We start from the raw sequence: 27,462 nt of genomic DNA on the forward strand, positions 1-27,462 counted from the left end.
GTGATATGAAAACTTTTTAATTTTATAAGAAAAAATATATCAAGAGTTTTCAACAATATCATAATTTGTTTCATCTTTTTAAAATTACTTTCTCTCATTTGCTAAAGTAGCCCATCCTCCCCTCTCTTTTAGGAAGCAAATACCCAAGTTACTGTTAACAGTATAAAAGTTTTTAATCTTTTGCTTATGAAATCTCATGGAGAACTTTTCATCTGAAGTAAATGGAACTCTAGTTGTCCTGGTTGAAGGTGAAACCGTTGGGTTGGGATGGTAAACGTGGTCCATCATGCTTCTGTAGTGGAGTCCCCAGGCTTCCTAAAATAGACGAAAAGAACTATTATTGGAAAAAAAGAGCAAACTACTTAGATGGGCAACTGCATTTCTTATCTTTCTGCTGGCACAAAGCAGCTCTTACACCTGAATATTGTATTCTAGTTCACTTATTTATCTATCTATGTATTTATTATGTGTGCATGAGCTCATATGTCTGCACGCCACAACGTGGTATTTGGAATTTAGAGGACAACTTGATGGAATTGGTTATTGTCTTCTACCATATTGAATCCAGGATCAAACTCAGGTTGCCAAGCTCAAGAGCAAGCACTTTTATCTCCTGACCTACCTGGCTGGCTGGGTTAGTTTGGGTTTCTATTGCTGTGCAGAGACACCATGACTATAGCAACTCTCATAAAGGAAAACATTTATTTAGGGTTGGCTTATAGTTTAGCAGTTTAGTCTATTACTGTCACGGCAGGTGGCAGACATGGTGCTGGGGTTGGAGCTGAGAGGCTGCATCTTGATCTTCAGGCAGCAGAAGCAACTATGTGTAACACTGAGGGAAGCTTGAGCAAAGGAGACCTCAAAGCCCACCCACATAGTGACACACTTCCTCCAACAAGGTCACACCTACTCCAACAAAGCCACATCTCCTAATAGTGCCACTCCCTTTGGGGACCATTTTCCTTCAAACCACTATACTGGCCTCAATTACTATCACATATATGGGGCTGGCAAAGAGTTGAAGGTGATGTCTACTGGTGGCCTAGAAGAGCCAGGAGACATCAGTAACAAGAAACAAAAGGGATTGCCTCAAGACAGCTTTATAGAGGAAGGAAGACTAAATCGAGCCATTGACAGCTGGAAAGGCAGCCAGGTGATGAAGATTTCTGCTTTGTGTTTGTGTTTTTGAGAATATCCCTAGGCTGGCCTGTGGGTCTTGAACTCACAGAAATCTTCCTGAATCAGTTTCTAGAGTGCTGGGATTACAGATATGAACTACTATATGCGGCCTCCCTCCCATTCTTCCATTTCCCTCCTTTCCTTCCTCCCTCCTCTGCCCCACCCCTCTCATCTGTCCATCTTGTCTTTTAAAATTTGAAAGGGTAAGAGACAAGTTTCAATGAAGGTTTGCATTTACTTTAAAATGTCAGGAGGACCAGTCGGTTTCAACACTCCGTAGAAAGACAGCAAAGCAAACAGGCTGGGAACAGGACAGAACGGCAGGGGAGTGAGGACATTTTGGTGTAAGAGAAGTAATAGAGGAAGAAGAACCACATTGATTCACGGCATGAAAGACTTGTAAGCACCAGTCATGAAACTGACAGTTAACATAACTGAGAGCTAACTTTGGGAAACAATAGGGAGGTGGATCTTGGTCTTTCCTTTGCTTCTTCACTGCAAATTGTGTTTGGTCCTAATGCATTTAGAACCTCAACATCATGCATTTCAGTTTCCATCCTGATAGAGTTAGCGTCTGGAAACTACTCTAGCTACTGCACTCAACTGTTTCCTTTCCTTGCCTCTGAATGTGTGCAGACGTCTCTCCTGGAACTTCTTCTTCATTTTGCTGTTCAAACTTATGAAGAAGTCTGGGGCCCAGCAAACCAATCAGTAGGCTTCCAATTGGTGCTGTGATGAGGATGGCCAAGAAGGCCACCGTCAACACATCCATTCCATAGGCTTCTAACTGCTTCTCTCCGTGAACTCGCGCCGTGTCCAGGGCCACAGACCCAATGGCAGCCTATGAAAGTTTTAGCACAAGCTTAGAAATGTAAGCCAAGCACACGTTTTTAAAAGTGACACGTTTGATCATTTAAGAAAACAAGTGGCTCTTCCTTTTGTTCTACTAATCCAAATTAGTCTTCGTTCAAAGTGTCCTGAAGTTGGTTTGATTAATCTACAAAGTCTCCCTGCCCTCCCATGGGGAGTCACACTTCCTTATGAGGTTGGTACACATGGGTCATGTACTATCGGGTCTGTACATATCAAAATACTAGGGGAAAATAGATCCGCAGTATTAATGAAATATCATTCATTGTACATGATCAATTTCTCTTACAAAAGATGAGAGTTACTGTTTGTTTTATATTTTAACTTAAAGAATTTGTATTAGTAAAGAAAACACTTATCATGTCTCAGACTTTTGGCTAAGATCAAGTCAGTTACCTGTTCTTATCACCTTAATAAATAAAAAGCTTAAAGGGGTGGTTATATTTATTAGAGGTGGGTGAAATTTTAAATCACTATGTTTTCTCTGAAGCATATGCAAATTCTTAAACAGTATGAAACATGGCAGTGGTAAGGACCTTCAGAAGGATGCTAAATTTATCAGTTATTTGGTGCATTCTTTGCCCCAGGAGGTGGCAAAGTATTTTATTTAATATATATCTATTAGAATCTATTATGAAAATTCTCATTTTCTCTTAGAGGTAAAATGCAATGTTATTAGTTCAAACAGGAAAAGGTGCATCAACCCATCTGGCTAACTCCTTATACCAAAGAGCAGAGCAATGTTTTCATCTAAGATAACGGAACAAGAGAGAGACCATGCATCGGTGACACAAGGACAGAATCAAGTGCCCATAGGTAGCCGAATGCTCTTCATTCTGCTATCCCAGAACGCTTGGGTTTCAGTGGGTCACATTGCTGACAAAACAGATCTTAGGTTTCTAGTCTCTTTTGCAACTAGATAAACTGTGCGTCTATGTTCTGACCATTGAGTGGAGATGAGACACAAACATGGATTGTTACCCAAAACAGAATGAACACATGTAGCCGCCCTTCCCCACTGGAAGAAAATATCAGCACAGGTTGAACCTGCAGGTAAGAGGTACATGTTGAGAGTGATAGCCACCCTGTCACCTCTGGAATGTCCAAAGTTGGCTACTGGAAAGAAAGAAAATAAAAGTCTAGCTCATTAAGTTCCTTTGTTATTTGTTAGGCTCTTTGTTATTATGGCTTATCCTGTTTAAAAGTATTTGAACATTTTATGAATTTGGGGCAGAAACATCACTTGTTGCATTGCAATATACATTTTTCTTCCAGTTCTGTTGTGTGTGTATGTGTGTGTGTGTGTGTATGTGTGTTTTAGGGTATGTGTGCATGCTAAACTGTGATTTAAAATGCATGATATTTTAAATATATATACTTCTTATAAAAATGTACTTCTTATGACAGATCATAGGCCAAATTATTAATAACTTTATAAATATTTGTATATAAATATTTATTTGGATACATATAATATATAAACCTCCTTGTTTTTGATGTAATGATAACAGAAGAAAAACTAAAATTCCATACTTGCTAAAACATTTATTCTATATACGTTCTTTCTTTGTGAATTCAGCTAACTGGAGTCCAGAAATACCACAGAATTCTGCATCTGTATGAACAAGCACAGATGTTTCCTCATCATTACTGTCTAAAATATACAAAAACTATTCATATCATATTAGCTATGGCAAGTAATTAAGAGATGATTGAAAGAGTGTAGAAGATATGCTTAAGTTATATGCAGACAATAAGCTTTTATAATACCTTGAGTGTCTGCAGATCTGGTATCCATAGAGGGTCTCCAAACTCATTCCCAGAGGATATTGAGGAGTGGCCTGTTTGCCTCCACAAGACATACAGTGACCAGCACATTCTATATATGTAATTTATCCTTATTTTAAAAATTGTTGGCTGGGTGGTGGTGACACACGGTCCAGTGGTGGCGGCGCACGCCTTTAATCCCAGCACCCGGGAGGCAGAGGCAGGCGGCTCTCTATGTGTCTGAGGCCAGCCTGCTTTCCAAAGGGAGTTCCAGGACAGCCAGGGCTACACAGCCATACAGAGCCTAGAATGTAAATATAGCAGGTATGCACCTTCACAAACCCCCTAAGTCATATCTGACTTTCACTGCATGAAAAAAAAGTAATTAAGAGTCTGCTACTCCAGTAACTACAAAATAGTCTATAGGATGCTTGAGTTATATAATGCAATTAGTTTGAAAATAGATAATACAATCATAGATCGTTAATATTTGTCAGAAATCATAACCTCTACAACTCTAATTTAATTAGCATTTCCAGATATCCTGATAAAGGAATGCTCAACAATGTTAAACGATTCCTGTATGTGCTCTCTTTATCACTTGTGTGTCTGAATGGACAGATTTTGGTTTAAGTGACTGAGCTATTATACTGAGGCTCAGCTAGCTGTGAATAAAATAGTTAACATCGACTACTCATTTAGGAAATCAGTACAAGAGTCTCCCCCTAAGCAAGAGTGATATTTACAAGGTCCCCAGTAGATCAATGACAATGTAGATCGTTCTTGGGAGGCAGAAGCAGACAGATCTCTGAGTTAGAGGCCAGCCTGGTCTATACGGAGAGTTCCAGGACAGCCAGGGCTAGACAAAGAAACCCTGTCTCAGAAAAACAAAACAAGAAATCTTAATCCTTTTTAATATCTTTCTTTCATTATGTATAAAGATCTGGACAAACGTAATTTATCATCAATCCTATGGCTATTGAGAGATTTCCAAACATTAAGATGGGCCATGCTTGTCTCCTCCTTCCTACGCCTGCCTCCCTCCCTCTCTTTCTTCTTTCATCTTGGGAGATTTGAGATGAGTTAAAATGGCTCTTTTCAGGTGACTTAGGGTTTTAAATGATAAAAGCTCAAATCCTCCTCTCTGGCCAAGGCTGCTTTCTAGTCTAAATGAAGTTTTTGGATTCTTAACCTTCACCTTGGTGACCCAGATTTTGAACCTTCATCCTGGTGACCCAAAGAAATTTAAATGAGCTATCACAAATGAAACTTTTAGATTAGATTAGTATAAAATCTTCATAAACCCAACTTTTCAACCAGGCAGTCACTCACTTATCTCTATCATTTATCAACTGTTTACTTCCACCAACTTAGGTAAGTCTTCTTATTCAATATTTTAAGTGTCATATAGAAGTAACAGTTAAAATGATATGGCTTTCTGAAATCATTACCTACCTGGACTGTGGCCTTTGGAAGCCATGCAAAAGAAATAAAGATCTTTTCCTTTATGTTAAAACCAGCAAAACACACCATCAGGAATGTAGTCAAAATTCGTATCAATACGGCAATGCCGAGGGTTGCAACACAAAGACCTGAAAGAAATATTCAGGTTTTAGAAAAAAATGAGATGTTGGGGAAATCTACCTTTCAAAATACTATCAATAGGAATAATGTTAAAATATTAAATACAAAAATAGTTGCATATAATCGATCAAGAAATCAATAAGTTCAATCATATAATTGTTTAAAATCTTTTCTTTACAAGACCAGGATTTAATCAACTATTTGAATTCTTACAAAGGAAATTTAAATTAGATGTTGATGTTTCTACCTTCCTCATGTTTTGAGATCCATAAAGCTAATGTCAGTACATTAAATACTGGAGTGGACACAATACCTATATAGAAAGAGCCACATTTTCTTCCCCATGTTTATTTAACACAGTGGTTGTCAACATGATTGTCACCACTGCTTTGGGGGTTGAATGACCCTTTCACAGTGGTCAAATATTAGATATCCTGCATATCAGATATTTACATTATAATCCATAACAGTAGCAAAATTACAATTATGAAGTAGCAATGGAAATAATTTTATGGTTAGGGTCATCATGGCATGAGGAACTGCATTAAAGGGTCGCAGCATTAGGAAGATTGAGAACCACTGCTTTAATATGACTGTATTAAATGATATAAGGTGAGGTTGGAGAGACAGCTTAGCGGTTAAGAGCAGTTGCTGCTCTTGCAGAGCCCCAGGTTCGGTTCCTCGCACACACATGTTGGCTCACAACTATCTGTAACTCCAGTTTCAGGGTATTCAGTGCTTTCTCCTGACCTCTTCGGATCCCAGGCACACATGTGGAGTACATGGATCCATGTAGGCAAAACATGCAAGATAAAACAATGTAAAAAAATCCATGATAGAATGCATGTTACAACTTAAACAAGGTGATGGGTAGGCAGAATAAATACTGTATAGACTGATCTGTCTACGGCCATGCCATCCTGAACGCGCCTGATCTCATCTGTATAGACTGATCAGCCTCAAAGCTTGAAGAAGTCAGAAACAAAAACCGCTTTGTTCATGTGGTATGGTTAAGCCAAGTGCACACAAGCCAGTAAGCGACTATAGATGAGTGAAAAATAGCCCAATCTTTTCATTAAATTAGCTGTGACTTCTTCACGGAGTATAAGACTAGACATATTAGTCAAGATACTTATCAACTAGTACGGGAGGAAGGACCCAAGCAGACTGCTGAAGACTCAGCTCAGGAAGGAGAGAGTTCTTTCTCAAGATCAGGGTGTACACATAAGAGGCTGTGCTGCAAACTTGCAGTTAGGGTCTTGACAGAAGGAGCACGGCCCACTGTTGGACGTCAGTTTCTTGATTTCCAAGAGGACTAGGGAGATGGTGTAAAAGCGCTAGTCCCTCAAGGCTGATGTTCCAAGTTCAGTCCCTGAAAATTTGCTTAAAAAGCCTGCTACCATGGCATGCATCTTTTATGCCTGCACTCCTCAGGTAAGATGGGAGGTGGAGACAGACACTTTTGGCTGAGGAGTTTTCAGGCCAGCCCACCTAGGACAGCAGCAGCAGCAGCAGCGACTTGAAAGACTGACTGCTCCAACAAGGTGGAAAGCGAAAACTGGATCCTGAACCACTACACGAGCTCCTCGCCGTGGGTGCTCGTGCATTCACACACAGACACTGCATCTGTCTATACAGACACATTTCCTTTTTAAGACGAGTAAGAATAAGGGGAGATATTTGCAATTCAAAGGGGATAGCAAGGAATAGGATTCCTGGTTTGGGATGTAAGGAAAGGGAATATTTACAAATTAGCTAATTATTGAAAGCACAATCCAGACAGACTTAATGTGATACCGTCTGAATGTAGAATAAAGAGTGACTACCAGCAGCTCCAATCCTTGAGAAAACATTACAGAATTAACTGGTACTTTTCAAATTCTAGCTCTTGACTAGAACTGGGCTAGATGAACCAGTTATATTGGGGAGGGGTAGGCCTGATTTTTCACTCAGAGTAACAGGCATTATTCTCTACTCAACTTCTCTAAAGATCCTAGATAATTCTTTCTACAATTGTGACAATGGTAAACAACACATACTGAAGGTATCCCAATCTGGGATTTAAAGACTTAGCACAAGAACCATTGAGAATGTCTTACCAACAGTTTCTGGTCTGAGAGATGCAATAGATACCTCGGCTCCAATCAGGCCGAACAGAAGGGGCTGGAAAATGTCCCAGGTGACTGCAATCATCTTCTCTACCTCTGACTAAAAGAGAAGCAAAGAAAACTTTATTATGTAGACTTATAAATGCCAAAAATTGAATTATTTGATTATTTGGGATTTGAGATCTATAAGTAAGATATCAGAGGCATCGGTAGATCCCTGGAGCTCTGTGGCCATGCAGCCAACCTAGCCAAGTGTAGCCAATCAAGTTAAATGAATGAACTCCAAGTTCTGTGACAAAAGGCATATGCATATGGACAGTGGCTATACATTTGGTGTATATATAGAAAATGGCTCTTATGATGAGAAGGTTTGTTAATATAGCATTAAGAAAGAGCTGAAAAGAAAGATTATTATCAAAGAAGAGTCATAAGTGAATGAAATTATAATAAAGCATACCTTCTTGTCACTCCATCTCATGCCTGCAAGGAAAGCCATGACCAATGTACATAGTCCTCCTGACCCTGGGAAGCCAAAATACACACTGCTGAACACAGCTAACACAGCAAAGCCCAGGACCAAAAAGGCTCGCTTCCACACAAGGTTGTCCTGAAGGAAAAACAGTTGGTCAGATTGATTATTTCAAATAACTAATTTTTAATGATGGATTGTTCTATACCCAGAATTTATATGGAAACTAAAGAATACTCTGCATACAGCACTTGCTTTAGTCAAATTTCCAATGCCACTATGAGTGTTCTGAAATTTCAAAATAACGTAAATTTTATAAAGATAGCATTTCCATATTCTTGTTTAACATCTGAAGGAAGCAAGCTTTCTCATTAAGAAAGCTGACCTTGGAGAAAGATGTTTTACTACAGTATAATAAGATGTCTTTTTCTGTTTGATAGCATTAGAATTTAAAGTATTTTGATACTTAACTGGCTACAAAAATCCACTATAAATCTTGATTTAGTTGAATACTATACACCTACTGACAATATACATGTCCTATTATTTTGCCACTAATATTGTTTTACAATGAAATTTGAAATGCACATAATATAAATTATGTATCATATATACTATATATTTATATTAATTATTAAGTATACGTAGTTATATATAGGAAGTTCCAGAGCAGCATTAGACCTCATGTGTGTAGTCCTCAGCCTCATGCATAGCACCAACAGAGCAATCAGCAATTAAAAATAAGGGACCCTTTCCTCAGCGATGTCCTGCACATCCGGTTTTGAGGAGGGTGTTCTAGAAGTCTCTTCCATTGACAATTTGCAGCATGGATCTCTCAGTTTGCTTTTTTTTACCTGGTCACTGCTTGGAAAGAATTGTATAAAAAACCCAAGAAAAGATCCAGTAGCTACGCCAATTACGACCTCCAAAATGCCCCTGAAGATGTTAAAAACTGTAGACCCTGAAAAACACATGGAAAGAAAAAGATTAGCCAGGACTCCAAATCCACAAATCCACTAACTTCAGTCTAATGTCGTCAAGCGAGATCCTATAGCCAAGCAGAAGGGAGTTCTTACAGACAGTTCCTAGGCGCCACATTTTTAAAAAATTATTATTTTATGTGTACAGCTATTTTGCCAGGACGTATGTCTGTGCACCACATGCATGCAGAGCCCAAAGAGGCCAGAAGGCCTTATATCTCCTGGCACTGGAGTTTCAGATAGTTGTGAGCTGCCATGTGGTGCTGGGAGAATCAAAATTGGGTCTTCTGGAAGAGCAGCCAGTGCTCTTAACTGTTGAGCCATCTCTCCCGCTCTATACTCTCCACATTTTCAATAGAGATGACTTTAAATATCTTTTAAAAATGTTTCTTGCCAGGTATGGTGGCACACACCTTTAGTTTCAGCATTCAGGAGGCAGAGGCAACAGGATCCATGAGTTCAATGCCAGCCTGGTGTATACAGCCCAGGACAGCCAATGCTATATAGAGAAATCCTGTCTTGAAAAAACAAAACAAAACAAAAAAACTACTTCTGTCTTTTAAGGAAAGGAAAAACATTGTTGGACAAGATTTTCAAAACCAGAATAAGGTGTGGCTTAGATACTTTCCATAGGTTTACTTGCCTAATAGTTTTCTTAAGCCTACCAACTTATGAAAGATAAAAGTCATCATTCAGAGCAGGCTTGTGTAAAGGCCTCAGTTAACCTGTAAGCTCCACTTACCCAAGGATAAGATAACAATATTTTCACCCCCCTAAACAAGTGTGTTTGACCCAACCTCACTAGATGTGCTTGATCACGTGTAGGTGGGAGGTACGTGGGCAGGAAGTACGTCAGGATATATGTTTGTCCCTAATTGGACCAGATGGGAAATTCAGTGGACTTAATGGGTTTTGCTTTTTAAGGCCTCTGCAAAACGTGACTTAACTCACTGTCATTTCCTGGGAAACCTGGAATGATCCTGGCCACAGTCCTTCATCCTGGCCAGTAGTTAATTAAAGCTTGCTTCGAATTTGGCTCAAAAATTGTGGAACTAGTCTTTCTCTTGCAATTCTCAGGTTTAGTACTTGTTCTACTGCATTATATGCATAGATGAATGGGGGAAAGAGGTGGTTGAGCTTTCAAGTTACAAGAGCTGGATCTATAGATCAAAGTAACTTAAAAACCTGATAAAGTAAAACACCTGACCAATTATTGTAAAAATAAATCTGAAATAAATTATTTGTGAAGTTTCCTTGAAGAGGATTTTTCTTTGCATGTGGCTTACCCCCTTTAAGGGTATCACAGTACAGTGGGCAGTAGAACCTATTTCCCTTCATAGCAATCAGGGTTCAGGAAACTACATTTTGAAAGTCTACATTAACACATTGTACAGGAAATTGTGTGGTGTACACTGTTAACCTCAGCACTTGGGAGGCAGAGGCAGGCAGATCTCTGAGTTCAAGGCCAGCTTGGTCTATAGAGCAAGTTTCAGGACAACCAGGGCTAAACAGGAAAACCCTGTCTCGAAAAACAAAACAAAACAAAAAACCCGGAAAAATAAACAAAAATAAAAAGAAGAAAGAATTACTCTAGAATCTAGAATATAACCAGTACTTTCAGTTTCTTGTATGGTAAAACACTGTTTCAAACAAACAAATCCTTGGGCTGGTACCAAAAATACTATCAGGAAATCTAGGTTCAAATTCAAAACTGCTGTGAGCAGACCTTGGGGCCAGCGGAGGTGACACGACACAGTCAGCAGAGAAGATTCTTGAGCTATGGAAAGCTCAGAGCAAGCTCCTCTAAGGATTGCTGTCCACTGTTCATTCTTCTTGCCTCCTCTGTGACCCCAAGGCAACACTGTTGCTTTGAAGCCATGGTTCCTAGTCACGGCTACAGTGGCTTGCATTCCCAAGGGTGACTGTTTTAATTGGCCTAAGATAACGTCTATGTTAACAGAAAGAAGGAAAGAAAGCTCCCTGGGTAACACTGTCCCAAAGCTAAGGCTGAGAACTGTTTCAAAGGTTCACACAAGGGAAATTGTGGGAATGTAAGTTTGCCTAGATTTGTATAGTAAACTAAAGACAATTACCTATGAGCTATTCTTCCTACGGAAGCAGGGAGCATTCATTAGTTATAGAGCAAGAACATAACATTGTAAAGCCTATGGAAACTAACTTACAAGGGACTGACAAAGGCTGAAGGCAGGAGGAGGACAGGAAATGCTCCTATTTAGAGCTCACTGTTCCTCCCAGCTCCACCCAGACTGCTGTCTTTTATGTGTGCCTATGCCAAAACTTCCACATGTTTTTGTGGTGTCTACACCTAAACTTTCCTAGACCTCTCCTTGAAGAAACAGCTCCTCTGTCAGCCTCATTACATTGTACCTGCCTCTCTTGTACTCACCTAGCAGGGGGAAGACAGGCAGTTTCCGGTTAGTGATGGCTCTGGGGAAGGACCCAGCACCTATGACATAGGCATTGCCTTAAGCAATCACACCCTACTTTAACACTATCTCTGCAGAACAAGAGAACAGCCAAGCTCTTGACAGTAGGATTACCTGTGGAAAAGGCCACACCCAGACATGTGTTGAAGCCAGTGATGGCCAAAATGTCATCAAAGCTGCCAGCGGCCATGAGCAAAGTTGGGACGCCCTTTTCGACCCCGTAGCCTCCTTCTTGCAAAAGGAGCATGGAAGGCACCACGACGGCTGGAGACACAGCACCTACAACAAAACTGAGCAGCCGGGCATCAGACGCTGTGGCGAAGGAAACTGCTCACGACCTCAGGATTCATAGCAATGCCTCCTTCCTCTATGCCTTTAAAGGTTGGACTTGGGGGGGGGGGGGCTGGAGAGATGGCTCGGAGGTTAAGAGCATTGCCTGTTCTTCCAAAGGTCCTGAGTTCAATTCCCACCAACCACATGGTGGCGCACAACCATCTGTAATGAGGTCTGGTGTCCTCTTCTGGCCTTCAGGCAGAATATTGTATACATAATAAATAAATAAATATTTAAAAAAAAGGTTGGACTTTGAATGACTGCAGTCTCTCAAACAGTTCAGAAACACCAAACCAGAAACAGGTAGACAGAAAGCTCTATAAAACACTGCTCTTTGAAGCATATGTATGGGCAATCTGTTTACAATGACCTAGGTTGCCTAAAATGTATGCACCATGAGAGATATTGAGTCAGTAATGGAGTCAGGCCATAGCAGGTGCTTTAAAATATATATATATATATCAACAGGGCTTCAGTTAGATCTTGAAATGTGTAAAAAGACAACAGATTTGAAGGCGGGGCTGTGAGGTATGAGGATGGGGCAGGTGTAAGGCTGGGAAGTGTTTTACACACTCGCTATGCTCTGGACAGCCACTGGGAGGACCTCACACATATGAACTCATTTCTTCACTGTAACACTGAGAAACAGATACACGCAAGGCCATGGAGGCACAGAGAGACTGGCTAACTGGAAATCACAGAGCTGGGGCTGGAATCTAGGCAATAGCCCCTGAGGCCTACTTCTGACAGGTAGGAATTTCCTCTTGCCCATAGGTAAACACCAAATTGCTGCTATATCCTCTTCACTTGTACATGTCTCGTGGCTGTCACCCACTGGATGTGAAAACAGGGCACTAGAAAGAATGTGTAGAGAAGCCACCAAGTCGCCATGTCTGGCGGCAGAAGGAACACTTAGTGTTTCAAACCATTTATGGAGGCTCTGAGGTGGGATCCAGCAGCTAACTCCCAGGCTTGGAATTGGCCATAGTGAGAAACAAAAACAAAACCCAAAACAACTTCTTCAGTAGCTCATCTGACTGCAGTCACTGCCAAGCTCGTTACTACAGTGACACAAACTCTATCTTACAGCTAGACTGTCCAGACTGTGCTATGCTGGAGTGTCGATGATGTATGTTATGGCTGTCTTCAGGAGATGTGATTTTACAAACTCTTAAATGGAACCAGGAAGTTCCAAATGCCCCTCGATATTTTCATAGAAAAAGAAAAAAAAATCATTACCCCAGTATGAAGCCCCACTGCCAAGGCAAACCCATCAGGAAGTGTGCGAGAAGGGCAGAAGTGCACGCCTCCACGATGCAGGGACCCATGGCCAGGCGCACACACACCCCCTTCAGTTTCTTCAGCGCCTGAAAGATAAGAGTGGACACACTAATGTGTTCCTGCACCACGTGGATGCTATCATCACCAGCGCTTGCTCAGCCAGGATTGGCCATCGTGTCTTTCCAGCTAGCTTTATTCAGCAGGTATTTCTACATTCTGCAGGTTTGGGAGACAGGGTACCCAGTCCTCACAAATATCCTGCGATAGGCAACTGCTGGTCCTCTTTATAGATGTCATCATTTAGGAAGGCACAAGTTTACAGTCACGCAGATGACTTCAAGGTCTGTGTTTACAACCCATATACTATCTGACTATCCATTTGACTTGTGGCTCACAGCCCCAGAAAGAGGCCAGATGAGGATGTTTGTCTCCAAAGAACACTCATTTGCACATTCAAAGGTATATGGGTAAAAAGCATACTTAAGACTCATTCCGTTTGCAAGAAAGCTCCTAGAGTCAATATAACCAGCCCTATTTAATGTACTGGACATGACACACTGTTTCCCCATGATCATTACCTCTCCTATGACTTATATCTGTGTCTTCCCCTTCACAGTAACACCAGTTCCTTCACAACATAGTCCGGGAACATCTAGACTCCTATGAGGCCAGGGTGGGAGTACAGTGGCCCTCCCTTGAGAAAGCTCCTGCCTCTTCTTGAGACTGTCACGTGCACTGTCCACTCATTTCCCAGAGCTTAATATTATAAATACTTGCAAGAAGAATGTCAGCAGGACATATTTACTATTCAATAATTAGAAATTCACACTCCATACCTTTGGGTCCAGACCAAGGCCAGCACGAACCAAAATGACAGAAAGGGCCATGCTTCTCAAAGAAGAGGACCACTTGTGCTGGATCCGGACATTTTCACTGATGACTGGGACATTCCTCAAGAGAAACCCAGCAAGCAGCATCCCTTGAACGGATCAGTCAAACAGAGCTGGTTAAGTTTTCAGACAAGGAGTTCTTTTTCCATCACCACTCTACACACGGCAGGGACTGCAGTCTAGTTTTCCCTATGCTTAGTCTTTGGATGAAATGAAGTTAAACTCATAATTTTTAAAAAATATAATAAATAAAAGGGTCAAAGAAATACCTTTCATAAGTAAAGATGATTAGAATAATTAATATTGTCAGAATAATTGGGCACAGAAGGGACACACAAAGTGTAGCATTTCGAAGGAATAATGATCAAATCCCAAATAAGATGCCTTAATCCAATGTCAGTTCGGTCATCCCTGAGGGCAAATAGCTCCTAAAACTATTGGCAATGTCAGGTTACCTGAGCTATCAATAAGTACTCATACGGATGCTACTTCTCTTTCACAGGAGACAGTCTGTCAGATAGACGTGACACTCTTTGTAAAGGCTTGGAAAACAATTATGGCAACCGGACGCCGCCCTGCCGTGCCAGACAGTGCCTCCTCTTTTATTTACTGTTTACCATTTACTGGGTGCCTTCATTATTTCAGACAAGACGATGAACACAGAACCAGCTGTAGAGGATTATGAGTTCTGTTTCTACAGACGAATGCTAGGAACTACAACACAGCAACAAGCTTTCTGCCCTCAGAGGAACAAGAACAACAACTCTGACTATAGGAGACTGAGAAAAGACAGGGGAATAAGGGGGCCCAGGGCAGGGGTTGGGGGACGGTGAGGGGCCTGGCACATGGGACAGAAAGTGGATGTTTCGAGGCATAAGAAGTTTTACATTCCAGGACCCACAGGTAGCTAAGTGTAACTGAACCTTGTAAGGGAATTTTGTAAGGGAACTGTAAGTCCGCATAAGGGAGTTCTGCCCACATTTAGACCCCAAGTACATATGAAAGGAAAGATCCCTCTATCAAAGACCCTGAGGTCTCTGAGGTACACCTGCTCTGCTGTACCTCTTCACTGTGTTCACATAAGAACCACACTTCACACTGATAAACACGTTTACTAAAGGGAGGACACTATAGAAACAGAGATAAACTGTGACCTGCTACAGACACTGCTTAACATGTAACTGTCATTTCTCACCCCCGACATTCCGTCTAGAAAAAAAACAAACCTGAGTTCTGAATTCTGTTGCCCTGGTCTATCAAGAACACCACGGAGAGGCCTGTAGTGCCTGCTTTTTTATGGTTATTAAGTTTATTTATGTTTATTTTTATCCCCACCGAGTCCAATCTGTGTTGCTCACACCCAGAACTATTTAGGCCACCCTATTTATAGAAGGGGTAATGTTAGGAGGTCACACACACATGTGAAGCCAAAACTAACACATTGCTGAGGAATGAAAGGTCATTTGTGCCTGTATTCAGGCACGGTGGCACATCCCTTTAATCCCAGCCCTTTGGAGGCAGAGGCAGGCAGATCTCTGAGTTCCAGGACAGCCAGTGCCACACGGAGAAACCCTGTCTCAAAACAAAACAAATTTAACAAGCCCCGCCTTGTGGCATTTATTGATTTCTGCATCACAGACACGTCTAGCATAGCTGATTTTAGTGTGTGCATGTTTATGGAGTTCAGAGAAAATGGGCAGAGGCACACCATCAAATGGCACAGTCATGACTATAAGAGCTGAGATAAGAGGAAATATACTAAAAAATAGCTAGGAAGCGATGCATTTGGAGTACTCATCCCTCTTCTTTTTACATGTGAACTATTTAATTGTAAATTCATATAAATTAATTTTAAAAATTATCACATTGAACAATTGACTCAAAAAACTTCTTTAATGATTGGAGCCAGAGAGATGAAGTCTGGTAATGTGTCTGCCTCAAAAGACTGGAGACATGAGTGTGGTCCCCAGAACCCACATAAAGATGAAAGGAGAGAACTGACCCCGTAAAACTGTTACACACACACACACACACACACACACACACGCACACGCACGCACGCACGCACAATTTTTTAAATTAAAATTTGGGTTTCATCTCCAGGACAGCAAATACTGAAATATTTCATTCTTTTATTTCCCAAAACCTCCCAGAGTGTTTTCAACACTATCATTTGCTTTGAGGAAATCAGGAAGCATTTGGCACTCACCAAGAAGAGGAGGCAGAGGAGGCAATGTCGGTAACCTAATGAGTCCAAAAACTTTACCTCCGACAACAGCACAATAGAACAGGATTAGGATTCCAAACAGATTTCCTCCAGGAAGACACTCAGGGCCGGTAACTGACCAAACCACAGCCCATAGAAGAACAACCATGGTACCTAAAGAAAAACATAATTAAAAAAAAACCCACAAAAATAAACCCAAAACATCAGGAAAACTAACTGTTACATGCAAACTTTGTTGTATTCTGAAGTTATTTTTGAATAAACATTGACTCCATATGCAAATGTTTCTAACCATGAGTTATAAAGGACGTGGTGATGCAAACAACTAGGTAATAACCATCCAGCTTAAGGGGGCTTGGCAGTGCCTGTCAGTACACCCGTTCTCAACTCCATTTTCCTCCACAATGCCAGAAGGAACCACCGCCTTGCAACACAGGAACAACCAATATTATAGAGAACAATCACTGTCTTGGCCCTCTTGGTAGGAACTTGAGAATATTTGCACTCCAGTTATACTCCCAGCGTTTAGTTCTGCCTGGAATTAAATATTAACCATTATTTCTTTTACTGTCAACGTTTGCTCAGATTTATCGCACTTACAAAAGTAAAAAACATGACCCATTGCTATGCTATCACAAAAAGAAAAGGAAAATTAACCCAGTGACCAAACAAATGCCTCTTTCTCTAAAACATCAACTTTTTTTCAGAGATGTAAGCTACTATTTCAGTGAAATATCTAAGGTACTTTCAGTATTTTTCAATAGAGTATACAAGCTAACAATCTCAGAAAATGTCACAGGTAGAATGATTTGCCAGCTGCTAAGTCTGACTTTGTTAAGGAATAAGCTGAACTTTCCAGTAATTTCACAGAGTTAGGAGTTTTCATTTCTCCATGCTAAGACTGTTATTCCCAGTTCCTGAGATACACTTGTAAATGTTATTTATGTGTATATTTATAAGGTATCTCTAAATCAGGCTTAGAAGTCAATAATTTATTCGTCATTTATGATTTTGGGAAAACATAGCTTTGATGTAATAATTACTTCCCAAGAAGAGTTTATGTGTGTTAAATGACACAGGAGCAAAGACAGAACAGAGCCATCAATCTCAGAATCAGAAACAGGAAAACAGTTTGCACACGCTTATGTACCAGGAACCCTTACTTTCCAGGAACGGTTCTGGAACAATTCTAAATTTAAAAAAGAGTTCTCAGGCTGGAGAGAGAGCTCAGTGAGTAAAGTGCTCGCTATGCAAGTGTGAGGAACATTTGGATTCCTAGCAGGTAAGTGCTGATGTTGCTATGACAACCTAGCTAGCCTAGGCAGATCAGTGAGCACTGGGCCCAAACAAACCCCTTCAGTCTGCTCCCATGGAGGTTAGCTAAACCTGTCTCCTTGTTCAGCTATATGTAATAACCCCGACTCCTTGCTTATCTGTGTGCAGTAAGCCCTCTTCTGTGTTCAGCTGGACTTAATAAACACGCGGAGCATCCCAGGTGCTGCAGCAGCTTCTCCTTCAGAGAGCCCAGCCCACCTGATGCCAGCTTTTCTGTGCATCTGTCTTTTTATTTCCTTGCCACCCCAGTTAGGTCAATCCCTAGTCAGGGTCCCAGGAGCCAAGTCACGCGAAGAGTGAGGTACCAGTCTCGCTATGTAAAATGGAGAGGGAGGAAGGAAGGCCCAGTGCCAACCTCTGGCCTCCACACACACGCACCAAGTGCATACACACAGACACATGCACCCACACACGGGAGTATACATGCTCATATGGAAGCATATAGTGCCATAGAATGCTGAAAAGGATAGAAATAAAAATGAGTTCTCAAATCACGTTGTTCATTTTTACATATTCCTCAGGCAAACAGTATCTGTTTTTATTATAATTTTTTAAACTAGATATTGTCATATTTTCAGTGCTAAAGGTTTAAAAAATCATATAAAAGAGAGAAGAGGTATCTTCAGCTAGTCATATTTTGAGACCTAGTTTTCCCACAGGGGTTCAGAATCTTACTTTTCCAGTAAAAACATACACTGCCTAAAGCATAACATATTATATTTGTTTCCATTGTCCTGCATGAAAAGGATAAAAATCTCTGTGAGAGCTCCCTTCTAAAGTACAGTTCCAAAATCTTAGCTCAGGCTGGGTGGGTGGTGCAGGCCTTCAATCTCAGCACTGGAATGACTGAGGCAAGAGGAACATGAGTCTTGAGCTATAAACATAACATTTGTTGAAACAAAGCAACACTCTCTCTCTCTCTCTCTCTCTCTCTCTCTCTCTCTCTCTCTCTCTCTCTCTCTCTCACACACACACACACACACACACACACACACACACACAGCAAGGTCAAGGGAACTAGTAACTGAGAATTGAGACTTGGTGTTCAGGAAACAATGTACTGTAATCATGTTTTCATTTCTCAACAGTTTCCAAATTTGTTATAAAATTTGCTTTTATAGAAAATTTCAACCCCTTCTTTCTTGTATTATCGCCCAGTTCACACACGCCGTGGAAGTGCATGCGTGTACATACACACACACACTCTTTCCCTCTCTTTCTTCCTTTGTGAACAAAAAAATTGTACCAGTGATTATAAACATGTATACGCTCATCAAATTTCTAACATTTCAGGTTACCTTCATAAACTAAAAGACCAATATATCTCAACTGAAACAATATCCAAAACAATCTGCATAAATCTTTCTCCTCCCTCCAAACTTCTCAAAGTCTACAAAGAACTGGTTCGATTGCAAACCAAGATTCTTACTTGTAAAATGACAGGATTTGATTAGAATCCTAAAATGATCACTGCTCAACATTAGTCACACTGCTATTGCTGTAACGGCATCAACAGTTACATAATGCTTCCCCGGTACTCAGACGTTTGAAGCCTTACGGTGATTATGTGGAATTATTCAGATATGGAAAATATTCTTCAATCCCTGCTCTTTTGACTCTGTGGTGCCCACAGTCACCGTTGAAACCACACTTTGAGATGATGGAGTTTTTCACACCCCCCACCCCCAGTGCCTGTGTGGAGCGGAGTCATAACCATCGTCAGCTGTCTCATCCAGTAGCTTTAACTAAGGAAGAAGGATGTTTCTTCTTGTCCTTTGAACCACATGATTTTGGAAGCTCTCACTCTGACTTTATCTTTGATGTTCTGAGCTCATCCCTGCCGTATACGCACCGTTTGTTATCACTTTGCCTAGTGAGCCATGTGGAGGGCAAGCCAGTATTCGTCTCAGACTCGGCAAGTGACCGGATTCTGTTGCCAGTTCCGGGGGCTTTTTCTCACCACTGTTCAGCAGGTTACTGTCTTCTGTTGGCTCATTCCCATATACCTCTTTGAGGTTCATGACTCTCTCTTCCTGCATTTAAAACAGAATCTTTAAAGCCGTGTTTTCATCCATCTTTTAGCTATTAGCTTATCGCATTTCAAATAAAATTGCCCTTATTAAAATCTGGGCTAATACTTTATACAAAGAAACACACAACTTTTTTGCCAATAAGTCAGCTAGTGCTTAGAAAAAGAACCACTGAAGAATATTTAACAATGGGTCCATCCCTATTTTTAGAGTTTTAAATGCTTGAGTCACATAAACATAAAGTTACATTGTACAATACTAGGCCCCAAAATTGGTATAGTTAAGACGTAATTCAAGACGATAGCAGGCGAATATACCAAAGAGATTCAAGAAAGGAGAGGAGGGAGGAAGGGAGGGAGGGAGAGTAGAGAAGAGCAAGGAAGGCAAGCACACAAAGTCCTTCTAGGGCTTAGACCAGGAACACACAAAGCTATTTTGCCAACCTCAGGTAGGGACAGCTACCAATGACCTTAGGTGGAAAACTGAGAGACATTATATACCCTGGTCTATGTGATCATGGTAATTAAGCATGAGGAAGATTTCCCTTCCTTCCTTCCTTCCTTCCTTCCTTCCTTCCTTCCTTCCTTCCTTCCTTCCTCCTTCCTTCCCTCCCTCCTTCCCTCCCTCCTTCCTTCCTTCCTTTCTCTCTCTTCCCCCTTTCTCTCTCTTTCTCCCCCTCTGTTTCTCTTTCTCCCTCCTTCCCTCCCTCCCTCCTTCCTTCCTTCCTCTCTCTTTCTCCCCCTCTGTTTCTCTTTCTCCCTCCTCCCTCCCTCCCCCTCTCTCTTTCCTTCTTTCTCTCTCTCTCCCTTTCTCTCTCTCTCCCTCCCTCCCTTCTTTCCTCCCTCCCTCCCCTTCCTCCCTTCCTCTCTCTCTCTCTCTCTCTCTCTCTCTCTCTCTCTCTCTCTCTCTTTCTCTCTCTCTTTCTTTCGAGACAGGGTCTCTCTAGGTAACTCAGGCAACTGCATGCTCATAGTGTTTCTGCATTACTCTTCCGAATGCTGGCTTTCTAGGAGTGTGTCACTTGGCCCTTCAGGGAGAATTGTTAGTTGACTGGTAAAGAGTGAGGAGAAACCATTCTCTCAGCTTAGTAGTGTGCTTAGGGGAACAGCTGTGGTTTCCTGCCTTTGCTTGGTGGTCTTACCTGTGGTTCTTGATGCTCAGAAGCTGTGTGGCAGGTCCCAGTGCAAGGCTTTGAGTCCTGACATCCAGCTGTCTTATCTTCATCCTCCATGTCTTATAATTTCAAAGACGATGATTCAGGGATGAGGAACAAGGTCTGGATTGAAGGAGGCACAGCATAGACACAGCAGTAATTGAAGACCATTGAAAGGAGATGACTAAATTCCCTTCTCTCTTGCCTTGGAACTCAGAGGGTGGGCCCATGCTAAGTCAGAACGCTCTCACCTTTCCATGGTTGGCCCTTTCTTTGAGTCCAACGTATTTATCTGCATTCTTATCGAGTTTTTGGCTGCTCTTGAAATAAACCCTTGTTGATCTATCACATCTTAATTCCTTTCCCAACATCCCTTGAGGCTTGTGCTTTGAAACACACAGGTTGCCCTAGCTAATGGGCTGACTCCACAATCAGGAGTGCTCAGGTAACTTTCCAGGGTTGGCCGCAGGAATGAGTCACCAGCGGGACCCTATCCCCATCGCACCATCTCCTGAGGGACAAGAGTCTCTTATTCCTGCCTTGTCTGCGTGTCTGGATTGTTATGACTGGCGCAGTGAGATTCCCCCATGTGAAGCTTTGAGTACATTTAGAAGAGAATCTGTGCTTCAGAGAAGAGACAATTAAACAGTTTGCCTCGGTCACAATAGTTTCCATGTATATATTCTGATATTTTTGGGAGTAACTTAATTCTACTCGCTGTAATTTGAGATCATTTTCCATTTTTGTGGTTTTCAGAGCAGGTGAGGAAGCGCTTAGGGATCTTTTCCAGCAGTTTTCGGAACTTTCAGACACAGAAATGTGACCTCAAATGAAAGAAAACCCTTAAATCCAACAAATGGGGCAGGTGACAGGGGACCCGCCACATCCTTGTCCTTCTCTAAGGCAAGGGAAGCAGACTCTGAAAACTCTCTATAAATTTACCTTCCCATAACGTCAGATGTTTGCTAAAGAAGACTTCCTTCCATTCTGCAGTACAGCACACACACGCACACACATGCACAAACATGTGTGTGCATGCACGCGCATGAGAGAAAGCAAGCAAGCAAGCGAGCGAGAGAGAGAAAGAGAGAGAGAGAGAGAATAAAGGAATTGGCCAAAGTAAGATATAGCCAGTAAGGGTCCATCCCAAAGATCTACATTTTAAATATGAGATACTTTATTTTATCTCATATTTTAACTACCTACTAATAATGCAGCAATTTTATGACCCATCAAGTGATTGATCAGCTCATTCAGTTAGACTCCCATTGTCTACTCTCCTAGGTAATTATGAATCCAACGGTTGACAATCAAGATTAAGCATTGCATTTCCTGCCTGTGATATGGTCAGGCTAATGTTTAAAGGGGAATCTTATTGAGAATTTACATATATTGATTGATACCATTTGTAATGCATCTACTTCTCCAAAGTTCATGTTTTAGAACTTAAACCAAAAGGGATATCAGTAAATGGTGTAGATGCCTAAAAAGGGATTGAGTCACTTTTACGAAGTGATCCACTCTCTTGAATGGAATACTGCTTTTTTAAAAAAGGCTGAAGGACAAGGGATAGTGGTATATACCTATTTTGTTTGTTTGTTTTCAGAGGGGGTTTCTCTGTGTAGCCATGGCTGTCCTAGAACTCACTCTGTAGTCCAGGCTGGCCTCAAACTCAGAGATTCTCTTGCCTCTGCCTCCAGTACTGGGAGAAAAGGTGTGAGCCACCACATCCTGTTGGAACACATCTTTAATCCCAGCAAAGCTCTGTGAGTTCAATACCAGCCTAGTCTACATAGAGAGTTCCAGGACATCCAGGGGCATATAGACCTGTCTCAAGTGTGTGCGTGCGTGCGTGTGTGTGTGTGTGTGTGTGTGTGTGTGTGTGTGTAAAAGGAGGCTGAAGGAGCAGTTCTTCCTATTCTGCAATGTCAGGCGGCATTGCTCCTCCATCCCTCCAAGTGAGGATGAGGATTCAGCAAGAAGGTACTGGCTTGTAAACCGAGAACAAGCTCTTAGAAGACACCAAATCCCTAAGAATCACAACCTTGGAACTTCCTGCCTCTAAGACTGTGAGGAATGAGTATCTTCTATTACATAATACATGAACCAGCTTGTGGCATTTTGTTATAGCAGCATGAATGGACTGGCTGTTGGAATACTCTGTGTTGTATACATTTAAGAGTTCATTACCACGGTTACTCATTAAGTATTCCACAAAGATTGCAGTATTAACAGTCTCTGACATTTGGTGTTCACCCATTCAAGTGTTGACTCAGTAGGTTCTCAGATTCATATAATATCTTTTATTTGTTTTTCCTTGTTTGTTTTGAGGAAGCTCTCCCTTCTGTCGTTCAAGCCGGCTAGCACTGCATTTAGCAACCACGTGCCTGACCCTCCACAGGGTGCCATCATTCGAGGCTCCCATAGGAAGTTTCTATGTAGAACAAATATTCTAGTTCTGGGTTCTGCTTATCAACTTTAATGAAAGGTTCACATATCAAAAGGTCGCCTACTCAGCAGTGAGGAATCCAGGCCAGGACACAGAGGAGGTTAAAACTTTCCTTGAGAATTCCTGAAATGACTAAGAATGTTTCCCTTTGCAAGAATGACCTCTGAGAGAGCTAGGTGTGTCGACCACCTGAGGCCAAGCCAACAAAAAAAAAAAAGCATCGCTTACCCTATTTGGTTCCTTACCTTAGTGATTTTGTTGGCTCTTCAGATGTAATAGGAAGATTATAATGATATCAAATGTAAGAAAATGATACCAAAATAAGGAGAGACCCACTTCTTGCTTCTCATTAATCTATCTTCCTTCAAATGGGAAATAATTGCAAATTTAACATCTTATTTTTAGATTTGGGTGGTTTGTGTGTTATAAATACGGCTTACTTCATATCTAAAAGCCACTCGTTCAGATTTGACAGTTGATGTGGGATTCCCCTTTGTATGTTCTGAATATGTTTTATTACCATTGGCTAATAAAGAAGTTGCTTCGACCTATGACAGGCAGAATATAGCCAGAGGCTGGAAGAGATATAAAGAGAAAGAAGGCAGAGTCAGAGAGACGCCATGTAGCTGCCAAAGGAGACAGACACTGGAACCTTGCTGATAGGCCACAGCCTCGTCATGTTATGTAGGTTAATAGGAATGGGTTAATTTAAGATGTAAGAGTTAGTTAATAAGAAACCTGAACTAATAGGCCAAGCAGTGTTGTAATTTATGCATTTTCTGTGTGATTATTCGGGTCTGGGCAGCTGGGAAGCGAAAGAGCAGTCTCTGCTTACAGACAGTGGGTTATTTGTATGGCCCTAGGGTTAGAATCAGGGCTTGTCTAAATTAGTCTCTATAACATTACTCTTTTTCAGATTTTGGTCTAGCTCTATGAAGGATTCATGCCAATAGATTAATATATTTCTCCTTAGGGAAAAAAAATGAGGAAAAATTTAACTTTTTGTCTTTAAGTGTCCATTTGTGTTTGGGGAAAGCTTTGGTTGATCATGTGTTTTGGAACCTTAACAGTCAGCTTTCATTCATGGAGAAAAAAATCAAACTTGGCTAGTCACAGATAGCAATCTAGAGTCCTGAGATCACTGGGCTACTGGATAAACCCTGGATCATCATGCTCTGTGGGAGAAAGGGAATTCTGTTATTTTCAAGGGAGTTTGACAAAAAAACAAACCCTGTTACTATCACGCTTTAGTCACTGGGCCGGCCAACTTTCTGTCACCTTGCTGTAAGCTAAGTTTATCTGGGAAGAAGAAATCTCAACTGAGAAAAAGCCCCCATCAGATTGGCCTGTAGCTAAGTGTGTGGGATATTTTCTTAAGTAATGAATGACTGGACGGCCCAGGCCACTGTGGGTCCTGGGGTCTATAAAAAGGCACACCGAGGAAGCCATAGGGAGTAAGTCAGTAAGGATTGTTTCTCCACCGCTTCTAGTTCAGTGATGGACTGTAAGCCAGTGAGATGAAATAAACCCTTTCCTCCCCAGGTTGCTTTCGGTCCTGCTGTTTTATCACAGCAATAGAAGGCTGACTCTTTGCCTACATCCCCAGTGCAACTTGGATGCTAAGGGCCTAACTTCTGGTTTAGGTATACTCTGATCCCAGAGTTGCGTTTTGAACTCCTGTAGGGGGAAACACAGTTGTATCTCCTGTCCCGGTGCCTGCTTGGCTCAGAGAAGACGTGTAGGTGTCTACTGAACCAAAACTCTTCTTTCAGGACTTGGAGGGAAACAACAGTAGGCCAGCATCCAGGGAGATGCCTGGGCAGCAGCAGTAACTGCTAAGGGGTTGGGCGGGGGTGGGGTCGGGAGAGGGGTGGCTTGCATTTCAGAGGAAGTAGACCTTTGTCAGACACCAGCTCCATTCTGTCTGCTGATGTTGGTTTCTTGCCGGGAGGCTAAAGCTTCTTGCCATTAATGTTTTGGTTTCACCGGAGTCTGGAGCAAGAATGAGACTAGAATCTGAAGGCCTGGCAAGTGCTTCGAGCAGGCATAATGCGGTCGTGACCAGACCTGATGATCCTCGGATCCCTGAAGTACTACCCAGTCAAAAACTTAAAAAAAGGGAAAACCCTGCTCAAATTACCTAATGGCAGTAACACAAAGACACCAAATATGCGCGCGAGCGCGCACACACACAAGCACAGGCACACACACTACGCGTGTGCTACTCACATCATTGCTGGCAGTCTCTGACACGGGCCACCCGGCTGCCGCTGCCGTTGCCTGGGTACCGAGCCTGGGTTTGCGGAGGCGGCGGGGAGGCTCGGTGGCTGCGGATAACCGGGAGGTCTAGGGGCGCGGCGCAGGGCGGGGCTCACGGGTTCTGGGCTCTGTGCACTCAGCTCGAGGAACAACCCGGCCCTCTTGCCCGAATCCTCTGCTACCCCCTTTCCTCACAGGGCTGGGCGCCAGCAGCCTGGCTCACTCACTGTTCCTAAATTCTGTGATCCCACGCCACCTCCAGGACTCTCCCTGTCTTCTCAGGGACTGTGGAGAGGCAGATAACAAACGGCAGGGTGAAGCCTTGGTTTATCGCTGTGAGCCTCTTGTTGTGGCTGTTTTTACACTGGAACCCTCCCAGCAGCCCTTTATTTTTATTTCTTATTTTCAGTTCGGCGTCTTCCTTTCCTACTTTTCTCCTTTTCTTTTAAAGAAGACTTGAAATTTGTTATATTTTAAGATAGATTTTTAAACACTAGGGTTAAGGGGGTGGAGTGGTCCCAGTCAGAAAGACACACCCTTCTCAAAGGAGAATTGCTCCCATCCCTTACCTGGTTTCACTCCTTGAGCAAATGCTCAGTTCAATCGTGGGTTTCGGGGATGCAGGTGCATCAAATTTCTACGCCAGACAAAAATCATGGGTGACTCTTCTGGCCCTTCCTTGGAATGAACCTAGGCTCCATCCAGTACCCTTTCTCGGAGGCAATAAAATGATTTTTTTTTTCCTAAAATAATCTCATTTCTAAAACTTGCAAAAATTTCCATCCTCATCAGCTTCCTCATCTGCAGGTCCAAGACACATTTTCCTTTCTTCCCCCATTGGTCATATGATGCTCATTTGATATGTTTCTTTGTTTGATTGGCATGAGTGGAAAAATTGAACTTTTTGGCTAGATTCATTCCTGCTTTCATGGCTTATAACATCTCGGCTCGGAGAGCAGTGGCTGAAGATCTCTGCTCTTGGGATCTATGCTGTAGAATTCACCATGTTTAAAGGAATTCATTTCTCTCCAGCACTGCGTGAACCTGCTCTCAGCACCCAGTTCTTCATTATTCTCCACTCTAGGGTTCCATTCACTTTCTAGATAACGAGTTACAGCATTTTGATCATGATGCCCAAAAATGTCTTCACAAGGCATTTAACCCAAATCCCTAATTTCATAAACTGAAAAACTAGCCAGGCAGGCCTGGTGGCACAGTCTATAATCCCAACACTCCTGAGGCAGGAGATGGTGGTATCAAAGCCAGTGTGAGCTGCAGAGTGAGAAGCTGCTTTAGTGAATACAGACCAGACAACTAAACCACAGGGCAGGCTGGGTGGCCGGGTGTAGCTCACAACTCAGTCCACCACCTGCTTGGAGAATACCTGATCAGAACTCCTCCTTACCAAAGGAGTTGCTGGCAGTATTACTCCAATACCCTTTGTTGTGAATTTCAATTCAAATCCATCTTCATACACGGAATGTCACCCCTATCCTGGGTGATTAAGTCTCTCTGAGAAAAGGCAAAGAGAAAGTGCTGGCTTCCTATCATGCCGTCTTTGGAGCGGACACCAAACAGCTCACACAGACAACCTTAAAGCCGAAAGAAATCACTCGTAAATGACGCTGTAGTTACCTTCATAAATTCACTTATTTCCTTTCCTTTCACTTGTCTCCTGTTAGTGCCCTACTTAGATTTATGCAGAGCCTGTTTTCAGAGTTAGGAGCCTCTAACTTGTTACCTGGAAATCGTTGAAAAACATCGCTGAATTTAATCTGCAAAAATCCTCTCAAATTGCCTGTACTGCGCCCTAATTATATATTCCTAGTCTCATATTGGGTATAATTGCTGATTTTAATAAGCAATGTCTAGACTAAGAAAATAGCGCTAATATGTGGTAAACACTTGGTCACTTTTCTTTTACAAAACAAGATAAAGTATAGCTGTCAGTTAGAATTCCTCTCCTGTGTCATTAAAGCCAGCTTCCTTTGTACCTGTGGCGTGCATTGACGGTGGTGTAAAGATCTCAGGCTGGTACCAACAAACAGCAAGGCTGAACTTACAAAAGCATCTCTGTTCTGAAAAATAAAGTGAAACTGGA

General features: G+C 41.9%; 1 protein-coding gene across 1 annotated transcript; it reads right to left on the bottom strand.

Moving 5' to 3' along the window:
* Positions 1 to 25,826, bottom strand: Slc9b2 (solute carrier family 9 member B2). Its single transcript, XM_075981279.1, has 13 exons — positions 25,332 to 25,826; positions 20,642 to 20,776; positions 19,323 to 19,503; positions 16,118 to 16,288; positions 13,855 to 13,997; positions 12,977 to 13,104; positions 11,519 to 11,694; positions 8,832 to 8,938; positions 7,966 to 8,115; positions 7,500 to 7,608; positions 5,272 to 5,408; positions 1,800 to 2,020; positions 1 to 315 (listed from the first exon to the last, which is right to left on the bottom strand). The coding sequence occupies exons 2-13, from the start codon at positions 20,729 to 20,731 to the stop codon at positions 285 to 287; spliced, it is 1,644 nt and encodes a 547-aa protein (XP_075837394.1). The 5' UTR covers positions 20,732 to 20,776; positions 25,332 to 25,826; the 3' UTR covers positions 1 to 284.
* Positions 25,827 to 27,462: the final 1,636 nt, after the last annotated feature.

The sequence above is a fragment of the Microtus pennsylvanicus genome, chromosome 7, assembly GCF_037038515.1.
Source record: "Microtus pennsylvanicus isolate mMicPen1 chromosome 7, mMicPen1.hap1, whole genome shotgun sequence".
Classification (NCBI taxonomy): domain Eukaryota; kingdom Metazoa; phylum Chordata; class Mammalia; order Rodentia; family Cricetidae; genus Microtus; species Microtus pennsylvanicus.